At 33.8% G+C, this 13,297-nt stretch overlaps 1 protein-coding gene across 1 annotated transcript; it reads left to right on the top strand.

Annotated features, from left to right (window-relative positions):
• Positions 1-4,677: 4,677 nt before the first annotated feature.
• Positions 4,678-11,976, top strand: LOC133192434 (DDB1- and CUL4-associated factor 10-like). The gene is made up of 6 exons (XM_061328445.1): positions 4,678-4,976; positions 7,628-7,741; positions 8,776-8,973; positions 9,330-9,615; positions 10,270-10,329; positions 10,427-11,976. Exons 1-6 carry the CDS (start codon positions 4,774-4,776, stop codon positions 11,513-11,515), a joined length of 1,950 nt encoding a protein of 649 aa, XP_061184429.1. The 5' UTR covers positions 4,678-4,773; the 3' UTR covers positions 11,516-11,976.
• Positions 11,977-13,297: the final 1,321 nt, after the last annotated feature.

Genomic DNA, 13,297 nt, shown 5'->3' with positions numbered 1-13,297 from the left:
GAATTTACCCATGGAATTTCTTCAAAGTTCATAATTATAGTTAATCATATAGGGGAAATTATCAAATCTCAAATATATTTTCAGGAAATGCGAATAAAAACACAAGCTATGCATTTTCTAATTGAAAATTGATCAATAAATTTAATTTAGGATAGAAAAATATAGGTGTCCAGGCATTTGGAGAAAATTGCATCCTTTTTTATGCTTATACAGTATTTTAGTTCTTTTTTTTTTAACTTCATTTTTTTTAACTTCAATTGTCATATATTACATAGTGTAAATAGCTTGTGCTATCATAGCTAGACATCACGTATATCAAATCTAATTTCATATCATGCTAATAAGCAGTGGTATCTAATGCTAGACTAAAGGAAATTCGATTTCTCTATATAAAAATGAATTCTTTTTTTTTTTTTCCTTTTATGGGGTACAAATGTCTACTTTTTACAAGACCGTTTCTAAGACTTCAAAGCCCGAACCTTGAATTATATTAAGATGCATAAAATGAAAATTGTTGCACGAAAAGATCTCAATTTCAAGCTTTATTTTGAGACTTTTTAAATAAAATAATAAATTTAAGAGTTATCCTTCCTGAATGAGGATCTGATATCCTTAACACCTCAAACCATATTGCCAGGCAACTTTATGAGACTTTGAATTTCCATAACCATTCCATGTAACTACAGTTCGCTCTCACACAAATTCTTTTTGTCCTTGAAAGAACTCAGTGCCATCACTTTGCCAAAACGAATGACTGCAAAGAGTTCCTGGTAAAACATTTACTTTTTATCACTCCAGGACAAGGTATGACTAGCATAGGCAATCACTTTGTCGTGACTTTCTTGTTCCCGAGAAAATAGAGCACAGCATCTACAGTATATAAAGTCTAAGTGAAATCGGGGTGGTTTGATACATGTACTGGAGAAATTAATTATATTGGGTTATAATAGGTTAAACACAATCATCAGTGTAAATATATCCCCTCTTTCTCAGTCAACTTATACAGTCGTTTAGCAATCTTTGCGAAGTCCTGTATAAACTTATACTATAGTGCCCACACAGTACAAGAAAAGACCTAATCTCACTAGCTTTTGGTAAGCACTAGCTAGTTTTTCACTTTCTCTATCTTTCAAGGATCTGTCCTTCTTCAGAAATCACATGACCCAAGAACTTTGCAGATCTCTAAGCAAATTTCGTTTCTTCGCCTTTAACTTCAAACCAGGTGATTGAAGTCTGTCAAAAACTCTCCCTAAATTAAACACCATTACACCGAACGTTTTAACCATAAAGATATGATATCATATTAACTAAATGTAGGCCCACATACCATTATAATTCTGCCAATATAATTTCCATTAATTTCTCAGACTTAGCTGATGCAAAAAAGGCATCGTTCAGAACTGAAACAGTCCCCTGTGGGTGAAGGTTATTTTTAATATGCTTGTTGGGGGTGGGGGTGGGGGGGGGGGTGGGGGTCGCAAGTTTCATCTGTCGATATTTGTAAACATCGCTAATTAAGGTGGATAACTAGATGTAACCAAAGATTCGTCAATCCTGGGCAAGGGACATGCGTCTTTATAATTGTGCAAGCTTTAAAGGGATATGGACTCATATGCGTTGTCCTCTTATTTTCTACATTTATTGTACAATAAACATAAGAGTAATGATCTTAACTTTCCTTAATTCTTTAAAATATTCAATCAGAATGATATTCTTCATAACCTTACATATAACATTGTTTATGTTTAACTTCTACCGGGTGTGTTCGATTTCGTAACACTGTACAATCATTGAACACAAACAGGAAGCACTGGTGTGTTCCGTTTTTAATTTGCTTTCATTTATTTCTGTTCTGATTTTTCTTAGTCAGAGTTTTAAATTAATATCTTTTAACAATACATTACAAATTTCTCGCTTAAATACACATATTGCTATTAATGTATAGAACTTTATTTTCGCGTAACTACGCGAGACGGTATACTCGCTAAATTTTTATTCTCGCATATATTAGTATTCCATAAGATTATTAAGAGCAAAAACCACAATTTGTGAAATTTTTGTCTCACTTCTAAAGAGTCAATGACTATCTCGCGAAAATAAGGTGTCGCGAAAATTTAGTGATCTACACAGTATGTGAGCGGATCAAAGGATCTGATTTTAATCAGATTGAATCGATGGGCCAAGGTATTTATATATCTTGAGATTTGTTGGAAAAAAGTTTTGTCAAAAGCTTGGGGACAGAGTCCGACAGACTATAATCTTCTTCCGTAGCGCCCAGACCTATAGCCAGATGGTAACGACTTTGAAAGTTGCGGTTGGGGAATTCTATAAAGAGGGAAATACATGTAGGTATTGTTCATTACTAGCGAAAAAAAGAAGACATTTTGCCACATCTCGATTGTTTCGAACATTTGCCAAAACATAACTCCCTATAGCTGTTTTTCCTAAATTTTACAATTTTTTAAATCGTACAAACGATTTCCTAAATGATAAAATCGACTTTCTAATTTGTACAAACTATTTTTTTACGGAAGCCCTGGAGGGACATTGACTTACTTGTTATGACTTATTTGTTATAGCTTATTTGTTGTAACTTATTTGTTATGACTTTTTTGTTGCTGGTTATAACCAAGTGTAACGTATCTATGAAGAACGTGCAGCTTGGCTCAATTTTATTATTAAAATGATATGTTAAGTCCTAGTTTAACTGTGGTTTTTGATTTATTAATTGTAATTTAATGTCCAGTACAGTTGTGATAAATTTATCTGTAATATCTTATAACTCAGTTGTTATAACTTAATTGTTATTTGTTTTTCTCATTTTGTTTCTTGTTACTTAATAGTTATTACTTACATTTTTTTTTGAACTTCTAGTGTGCATAACGATTGAACACATAAACATATATAGTCATTAGTTAAAAATTCAAAGGCAAAATATCCCTTTCTTCTTTTCTGAAACTACACGTAGCCTCCATTTTGTACGCCACGTTTTGAGGCTTTAAGTAAACGTGTGATGACAAATGTAAAAAAAAAAAAAAAAAAAAAAGAATTAACAATTAAGTCATAAGAACTAAGTCAAAACACCTAAGAAGCAAGTCAATGTCCCTCCAGGGCTTCCGTATTTTTTAGATTGTACGAACGACTCATTTTTTACCTACATTTACCATTTGAAAACAAACGATTTTCTGTTCAAAGTTTCAACAGTTCAAAAACGGTACAAACGCCATCGTAGATACCCTTTATTTTGTACTTGAAAAAACAAACAGACACAAAAACATTTTTCTTTAAAATGCAAATGATGTATCGTACCAGAGACATGAATAATAATTTATCTCTGGTCGTAGCTATGGCATGTCAAACGTTGCAATATTCGATCTTTTCCATTTGCATTGTATAATTTTCCATTTGTATTGTATAATTTTTATTTGTATTGTATAATTTTCTATTTGTATTGTATAATTTTTCATTTGTATTGTATAATCTTTATATGTATTCTATAATTTTCTAATTGTATTGTATAATTTTCATTTGTATTGTGTAATTTTTATTTGTATTCCATTATTTTTCATTTGCATTGTATAATTTCTTATTTGTATTGTAAAATTTCTTATTTGTATGTGATAATTTTTGATGGTCATTGGATTCTAAAAAGGGAGCGCTGGTTTTTGTTTGTTTGTTTATTGTTTAACGTCCCTCTCGAGAATTTTTCACTCATATGGAGACGCCACCACTTGCCGGTGGAGAGCTACAAATTTTGACCTATACTCAGCACTGAGGGTCATTGAGCAGTGAGGGATCTTTTTCGTGCCAGCACCTACTGTGACACGGGACCTCGGTTTATACGGTCTCATCCGCCGGTCTCCACGTCCCACAGTGGGATTCGAACCCGCGACGTAAGGATCAATTCCTTACGCCGCGACTCTAGAGCGAACGCTCTAACCACTGCGCCGCGCGGGCGACTGGTCATATTGGAAATAAATATTCTTTCCTGCAAGAGAATGAAAATAAATAATCGGATTCGACACCCCCGAGAATCAAATGGTCGTCCCTTAGCATGCACTGCAAATAGAGGAGCCGAGTTTGTGTTTGTAGAGAGTGCGCAATCGGAATTGTGGGAAGGGTACCAGACTAGTGTGTATGTTGGGCACCTGAGACCTTTATACAGACTAAATTTTATGACCAATGACATCCTTCGTAACGAAATAAACAATCCTCGGATACAATACAAATGAAAAATTATCGCATACAAATAAGAAATTATACAATACAAATAAGAAATTATACAATGCAAATGGAAAATATAGAATACAAATGAAAAATTATACAATACAAATGATTTTTTTACAATACAAATGGAAAATATAGAATACAAATAAACATTATACAATCCAAAAGGAAAATTATAAAATCCAAATGGAAAATTATAGAATACAAATAAAAATTAAACAAATTGAATACAAATGGAAAATTATACAATACAAATGAAAAATTATACAATACAATTGAAAAATTATACAAGACAAATAAAAATTATACAATACAAATGGAAAAGATCGAATATTGCAACGTTTGACATGCCATACATAGCTCCTTTACGACTTCACTTAAGTACGAGATCTCCTGTGAGGCAATTGGAATTCTTCTAGAAAATGAGGTACGAAAAGCCGATACCGACATCCATTTTTGTTGCTTCGTACATCACTCACATGATTTCAGTGTCATTTCCCGAGAAACTACACAGATAAAAAGTTTCACAGATGTAAAGACTGTAGTATGACGTGTAAAGATGCCAAGTTTACTCCTTTATTCTGGTTGACGAAAAGAGAATTAGGACACAAGATATCAAGCGTAGAAACAAGGAGTTTCCGCGGTGGTTTATATTCGTCTTTGAAAGCCGTTCATAAGTGGGACCCACAAAAGACAGTTGACTCCACACATCATGGAGGAATATTTAATTTTGATTTTTCTCCAGACGGGTAAGATTTCCTGTCTCAGAATTGTTTTTTAGTTGTTGAACGTCACATTTTAACAGGGATTCAATCCACCAGATGTCATTTATGTTGTGACCTGTGCATGTAATGATAGTTGCATATCTATAGCTCACTGGTCTGACAAAAATTATGATGGATGAACAGAGTGCTACAGATCCACCCATTTAAAAAAGTGTGTATAATAGTGAGCGCAGCGAGTGGCACAAAGCGCCTCTCGTCACTGCAAGCTCCTAAAGCTTAACGCCTGGGCAAAGAGAAAATTTGGACTTCGCACATTGACCCAAATGTTTTTTTTTCCCGCAGTAAGCTGTGGTCCCATAATGCTTTGTGAATTGCATCTCGATGCAAACTACGTTCTCGTGGTAGTAACAAAAGTTCAGCAAAAAATAAAATCACATCGATTTAATGGTTAGGCCAAACAAAAAAATATGTGTGGTTCCGGTTACACCTCCAAAAAAATTAGGGTAGGTAGGTAGGGATTTTTTTTTTTTTTTTTTTTTTTTTTTTTTTTTTAACAAAATGATTTTCTTAATTTTTCTAAATAATACTTATCACTACTTTGCAAATGACATTTAGATGTGTTGTGATAATATACTAGTCAATATTGGTAGGGGACACCTACATGCTAGCTTGCTTTGGATTTAACACTAATAAACACTTGCACTATGTTGTGCAAGGGGGCCATCATTGCTGAAATTAAAACTTAAACCGGAGCCATTGATGGAAATTGGGGAAAATTCTGGAAAAAATATGAAAATTGCCAAAAAAAAGTTTAGGGTCGGGGGTATAAAATAGGGACGGTCGGGTAACCGGAACCACACATATTTTTTTTTATTTGGCCTTAATATTGCAAAAGAACAGTAGAATAAACGTTTTTTTATGAAAACTAGCAATGTTCAGACTTCATTTTGGTAATGCAACTTACATACGACGTCATGTGACGTCAGAGTGTAGACATACCAAATGTCACGTGTGGTTTAAAGAACCCGATCTAAATTAAAACTGAATAGGTATCTGTGCTCACCCTAATGGTCGCGTGGTCAACATATTATTTGCATTAAAAATTGTGCCTATAGTTTAAAAGTTTCATCTCTGTATATTTAAGCTATCATGTGAAAATGTTACCAGAGAATATATATATATAACCAGATGTCATGTACAAGAAATTCACAACTGTTTGAAATATCACAATTTCTTATGAGCCAAAGGCTTAAGGTCAAGATCTAGTAAATGATTTTAGACTGCATTTTTGATGCTAGATCCATTATGACATCATAATCAAATTAAACTTTCTTTTTTCCCGTACTTTACGGCTATAATAGAATTATGTAGAAAATAAAGTATTTTCCTGGAATTCAATTTGAAATCGTGAAAAGTAATCCCGAAACCTATATTCAATTTAATATTATTTTAAGGAAGAGGCCAAGAACATACAAATTACCGTTTTCTGAGAGACTGTAGGCAATCTGGATACATTTAATTTGTCTGATATGGAAAAAACTCCCATATTCATGACTGATTTTCCTAATTTTTCAATAAAAATGACAGTTTAATATATGATTTTTCGTCTTGTTTACCTACAAATTATGCCCCGAAATACCTTATTTGACCAAGCTATATTTATAAAGCTTCATTAAAGGAATTTATTTCTTAAATTTGAGAAATCTGTAGGCTCCTTTTATGTACTAGATCTTGACCTTAAGTGAGCTTTTCCGATCAAAAAGTGTCCAGCGTCCCTCCACCATCTAGTTTGTTCACAGGAAGTGCCACACCCTCTTTCAAGTGGAGATAATTGAGAATGTGAAAATCTGAGGGTATCTTTTTAAAATCTTCTTTACAAGAACCACTGGGCCAGAAAAGGTGAAACTGAAACTTGTGTGAAAGCTTCATTACATACTGTGGATGCAAGTTTATTCATATCATGACAACTGTGGAATAAGGATAAGACAGGGTCCAAACAGAGGATCAAAGTTTTACATAAAAATATAGGAAATATCTTTGAAAATCTTCTTCTCAAGAACAGAAAAGCCACGATAAGTCATTTTGATTAAAGAAGCATCCTCGGTAGTGTAGATTCAAGTTTGTTCAAATCATGACCTCAGGGGGAAGGGCGGGGCCACAATAGGGGATCAAAGTTATACACAGGAATATATAGGTAAAATCTACTTCTTAAGAACATCAAAGCCATGATTAATTATATGGATATAAAAGCATCCTCAGGTAGTGTAGATTTAAGATTGTTCAAATCATGACCCCTGGAGGTAGGGTGGAGCCACAACAGGGGATCAATATTTTACATAGGAATAGAAAGAAATATCTTTAAAAATGTCCTTAACATGAACAGCAAAGCCAAAAATTAGTCATATTTGTATACAGTTTGTTCAAATCATGAACCCCCAGGGCCATAATTTGTGATCAAAGTTTTACATAAGAATATATAAGAAAAAGAATCTGCTGTTAAAGAACAGAAGGACCATACTTATTCAGGTGAGTGTTGTGGCCCATGGGCCTCCTGTTATTCATATGTACCCTGTAAATCTAATCATTCTTGTCTGTTTGCTAGGTGTTTTTTCTTGTGCCTCTGGCTGTGTTGATGAGGCAGTGACATGCAGGACTGATCCTCGTTTTATTTGTAGGTCATTGTTAGCAGCAGCCTGTGAGGGTCAGAGTATCCTGCTCTTTGATCCGTTCAATGGACGCCTTATCGGAGAGAAGAGTAAAGCTCATACTGACTGTGTTAACATTGTCAAGTAAATATATTCTTATACTTACTTTGAATCAAACACATTTCAAACAAAGCAAAGTCTTTAATTGTTGAAAAATTTAGAACTGAAATACCGTAAATCTGGAAATTTTTACGTCGATTTATTTTTGCGAATCTGGGTCAAAAAGCTGTTGATTAATTTTTACGTTTCAAAATTTTGCGAATTGCCATTGGTGTTCAATTGAAAAGCGCTTAAAATTTTCAAAACAGTTTATACGTAACGCATGTACATACAATAACTCATGCATGTACTCGTACGTATACAATATTAAGCGATTCCAACGTTCAATAATCAGATTAAAAATTACGCATATATACATACAATAAATTACGCATGTACATACAATATTAAACGATTGCAACGTTCAATAATCAGATAAAAATATTAAAAGCAATAAAACATCTAAACTGTTTAAAGTTGTCATAACATTTTATTGAATCACGCATGTACATAAAACGATGTCAGCTTTAACTAACCTTCAGATAAAAACATTCTCTTCCGGGTATAAGAAGAGAAATAACGTCTAATTAATATTGAATTATATAATATATATATAAAACTGCCCTCTCTTTCTTGGAGAAATAATTGAAAAGAGACATGAATGTAGTAAAGACACTTTCTATGCACGGATTATCACGGGTAATTAGCTTAGTATAAACAGGTTTCTTAAATTGGTTACTGCTTATGAACACCTGTTCACTGGGTTAAAAAAATAGCCACCAGCTGTCAGCAAACTTTTTGTTTACATTTTTTGTTGTTGATTTATTTTTAAGAAAAATATTTTTGCGAATGCAATGTACACGCAAATTTGCTAAAAATTTATCTACAGTAAAAATTTCCAGATTTACGGTAATTTGTTGACGAAGAAAATTTTTACAAAGGTAGCATTTTTCATCTTAATGTTTTAAAAATTGTTGATAATTTGTGCCATTTTATAATTGCATTTTATTTAGAGATATTTATGTTCAATCAGTGTATTATAATATGTAAGATGATGAAGTGCTGAAATTTTGTTTTAGATTTCTTGACTCGAGGTTGTTTGCCACATGTTCAGACGATTCAACTGTTGCATTATGGGATGTTCGATTCTTGAAACAAAAACTTCATGAACTGAAAGGTCATACAAATTGGGTCAAAAACATTGAATATGACCGAAACACAGGTCTTCTTGTCACCTCAGGTTTTGATGGCAACATTTTTACCTGGGATATCAATAGGTAAAGTGATAATTGGGAAAATGAAACAATATATATTGATATCCTGGGCCACGTTTTACAAAAGAACTTATGGCTTAAACCAAAATGTAATTTTGCAAATAACTTTCTAATTTACATATATTTCAAAAATGTTTTTAATCTTTTCATATTCTTTCTCTTTTTCAAAGATTTTATAATCAACTAGACTTTTTGGTCTTAGTCATAAGTTCTTTTGTAAAACAGGCCCCTGGTTTCTACTTTAAGAGCTTGAAAACAAACATGGAACAGAGTTAATGGAAATAATAGTTATTTAAAGCTGTTTTAACATGATGTTGATTGACTGTTCTGTAGGAATAAGCTCAGTATGTCCTTTATAGGTATTCTGACACAGAAACAAAAGGCACAAAGGTCTTTACGTACAAATTGTTGATGCGATCAAAGCTCTCCCCTGACTCCTCCAAACTTGTTGTGTCAACTCAAAATGGATACATCATTGTGATTCATGACCTTGACCTGCTAACCTTAGCAGATGACCTTAAAAATTTCCCAGCCTATGGTTCACCAGCATCATTTCCTTTCCAAAGAAATCAGAGGCGTAATAGAGTGGAGCTGATACGCGAGTGGCCATCAGGAGATAATGCCAGTGACATAGCTTCCTTACAGGTATGTAACATGACTTAGTCTTATTACAGGTAAAGGGCATGACATTGCTTTTTTATAGGTATGTGACATAGCAGTCTGACTCAGGTAAGGGGCATGACATTGCCTTCTTATAGGTATGTGACATAGCAGTCTGACTCAGGTAAAGGCATGACATTGCCTTCTTATAGGTATGTGACATAGCAGTCTGACCCAGATAAGGGCATGACATTGCCTTCTTATAGGTATGTGACATAGCAGTCTGATTGCAGTAAGGGGCATGACATTGCCTTTTTATAAGTATGTGACATAGCAGTCTGACTGCATGTAAGGGCCATGACATTGCCTTCTTATAGGTATGTGACATAGCAGTCTGATTGCAGTAAGGGGCATGACATTGCCTTTTTATAGGTATGTGACATAGCAGTCTGACTGCATGTAAGGGCCATGACATTGCCTTCTTACAGGTACATAACATGAATGTCTCATTGTAGGTAAAGGGCATGACATTGCCTTCTTATAGGTATTGACATGACAGTCTCATTACAGGTAAAGGGCATGACAAAGCCTTATTATATGTATATGTATGTAATACGCCTAGTCAAACCTCAAACTGGTAAGGGCTGAGAAATAACTTTGAGATATCCGAGATTAAAAAATATGTTTATTAATTTTCAGGTCCACCCACAAGGTTGGTGTGTCATGTCCAGGAATGTTAGTAGAGACAAGAAGTCAGAGGTAGGAAAATGTGCAGTCAATTTATTTAAAAATTTTAAAGGACTTTTAATACACAATACATAAATTAAATGTAATTGAATGTTGGTCTTTTATCTAGTGGACCTGCATACATGACCTGCAGGAGTCCATCAAAAGACGGGAATCTCAAGAGTTTTCTGTAATGCCCCACACCTCTTGTGGTCAGTCATCATCAACGTACACTCCAGCTTCTGCCTCTACTGCTCCCACTACAATGGTCACTACAGCCCCTCGCACTTCCACCTCCCAAGGAGCTTCCATCAGAACCCAGACAGCACCATCTATTATCATAAATCCTACCTTCTCTGAAGATACTGCTATGGGAACAGTCAGTGCACCTTCTATTGTTATCAATCCACCAACTTTCAGCGTGGAAAGTCGACAAGTGGGAGAAAACTCCACTAGGACTGTAAGAAATGGATCATCTGCTCTGGTGATTAATTCCAACCCATCTAGTGGCTCAGAAGATTTCCAGTCTTCTGTGACAATTCATATTACCTCTCAAGCTGGGCATTCCACAAGTCAGCAGGGGAGAAGGAACCCTTCAACCTCATTTGAATCTTCTCCCTCTAGTTCAGTGGACTCGAATCCTCACCTGGAATGGGTGCTGAATCACCCCAGTGACAGGGATATTGAGTCACTGCTTCACGACGACATGAGTTCTGACTCGAGTGCTGATGACAGTGACGTGGAGATAATGGCTCCAGAGAGTCAACGGAATGTGGATAATTCCTCTGACAATCCACAGTATCAGGATCTTGTTGCTCTCATTGTCAGGTATGATGTCAACCGAGGTATTATTGATGTCAACCACCGGGTACGTTTAGGAAGCTCTTATGAGAGCCCAAACTCCCGAACAACTGACAGACTTTTGTATTACACAGAAGAACCCAATGTGGCTAGAGGATTCATAAAGGAGCTGTGCTTTAGTTCTGATGGACGACTCATATGTTCTCCATTTGGATTTGGTGTTCGACTTCTTGGATTTGACCCTTTGTGTAGTGAACTTTGTGATGTGGTGCCCAGTCAACCAATTAGACTTTATGAAGTAGCTAACTGCCTTTCACATAGTAATATAGTTGTAACTTGTAAATTCTCCCCTAGACATTGCATGTTTGTGTCAGGGTGTCTTAGTGGCAAAGTCATGTTTCATCAACCTGTTCTTTAAAAATTGCGGGTGCTTGTTTGCCTTGGTTAGTTTTGTTTTAAGTTTTTCTTGTTTGTTAATTAAAAAAAAAGTCAGGCATGATTTTATTTCATCTACATCACATGTGCATTTTTTATGGCTTAAGAATGTTGAAACTAATACAGTAATAAAAAGTCCTCAGCAATAACTTCTATTTTAATTAATGGAGAAGATACTGTACAATTAAAAAAATCTGTGGTTGTTGAATTTTTTTGATAAAATCAGTTCAGTCAGTGTCAGGTTTTGAATCAATTACACTGCAATGAAATGCATTACATTACAATTACATTACATTTCAAATCTGCATTTACTTATACCACTGATTTTTATTTCACATTAGTTATGCATTACAATTACTTTGTTTTGTGTAATATAATGCATTATACATTACTTAAAAAAAAATCTTGGTGCAAAATTTTGTTTATATGTATGATAGTGTCAGCACTTTTACTGTAAATTTTTTTTGAAATTTCTTTTGTTACTGAAACATTTTGTTAAGATGTTGTTTATGTGTGAGACTAGGATAGTTTTAATGTTATTATGTTATCACTTATAATTTAATCATTAACATTATCCCAGTCCTGATCAACATTACAAAACATTTTTACTAAATTCACAAAAACTTAAGCGTCATCTCATGCACTGGAGTATCACTGATTTTTAGCTCATTTGAAATATTCCTTTAGCCTACATAATCCACATGATTTATGAAGTATAAATTCTTCATTGATAATGTTGATTTCATTAATTTAATGCAGAAACTTGGAATTTCAAACATGACTTTGATATTAACAACTGCCTTTTGAGCATTAAAAAAAAACTATTACACTGAAATGAAATCACAGCAATGCACTAAATTACACATGGCTTGATCAACATAATAAAACATAATTTATCTATCCTCGCTAAATTTACCAAAAAAATTAAAAATGCAAGTGTTTTAATTTCTACTTGTAAACTGTCAATGAAATGGCAAAACTATAAAGGGCAAATGTTAACCTTAAAATATGGTATTTCATAAATCATTTGTTTTAAGATTTTTCAATTATTTCAATATTTATTATGTATGGAATCAATAATATTACTGTTACATGTATTCTACATTTACCTGCTGGCATTGAAATTTGAAGGCAATTATTTAACATTCTGTCAGAGCTGGAGCATCTAGCCCTAGTTCCCTTTAGATTTATTAAGTTCCCAAACAATGTTTGGGAACATATATTGTTTTACTTTCTTTTTCAAATTTCACCGGCGGTACTTTTTTGTCCAGTTTTTTTGTCTGGGAAACTACTCATTCAATAAAGATGAAACATTTTTAGGGTAAACAGACATGTAAATGTACAAAACGAAGGTCATTTTGTGCATGTGTGAGGAGTGCAATGACTGATTTAATTAAAATAAACCATAGACCTAAAGCAAACGTAACATTCCTGTTTTTAATGAATGCTTTGAAAGTCAGTTTATAATCTTACATTAGTAGCGAAGACAAGATGATATGGGTGAATTAGTATGAAAGCAATGCATGCAAGTGTGCTTAGCTCTGATTGACTGACATAAAAATCCCAGGAATTTCTTACTTTTGGACAAAATGTTTTGAAATTTAAAATATAGCTATATAATATGAGGTTCTACAATATGGTGTATACAAATATTCTTAAAAACATGCATGTATTTGATTGGATGGAATTTGAAGTATAACATTCTTAATTTTCAACAAAACTTAAGATGAAATTTAGAACATAAATTAGTATAATGTCTTCCAAC

The sequence above is a fragment of the Saccostrea echinata genome, unplaced genomic scaffold, assembly GCF_033153115.1.
Source record: "Saccostrea echinata isolate AGI-Se365-2 ecotype Australia unplaced genomic scaffold, CSIRO_AGI_Sech_v1 ptg000001l, whole genome shotgun sequence".
Lineage (NCBI taxonomy): Eukaryota > Metazoa > Mollusca > Bivalvia > Ostreida > Ostreidae > Saccostrea > Saccostrea echinata.
Note: the sequence above shows the minus strand (reverse complement) of the source record. Positions and strands in the feature narration are given on the sequence as shown.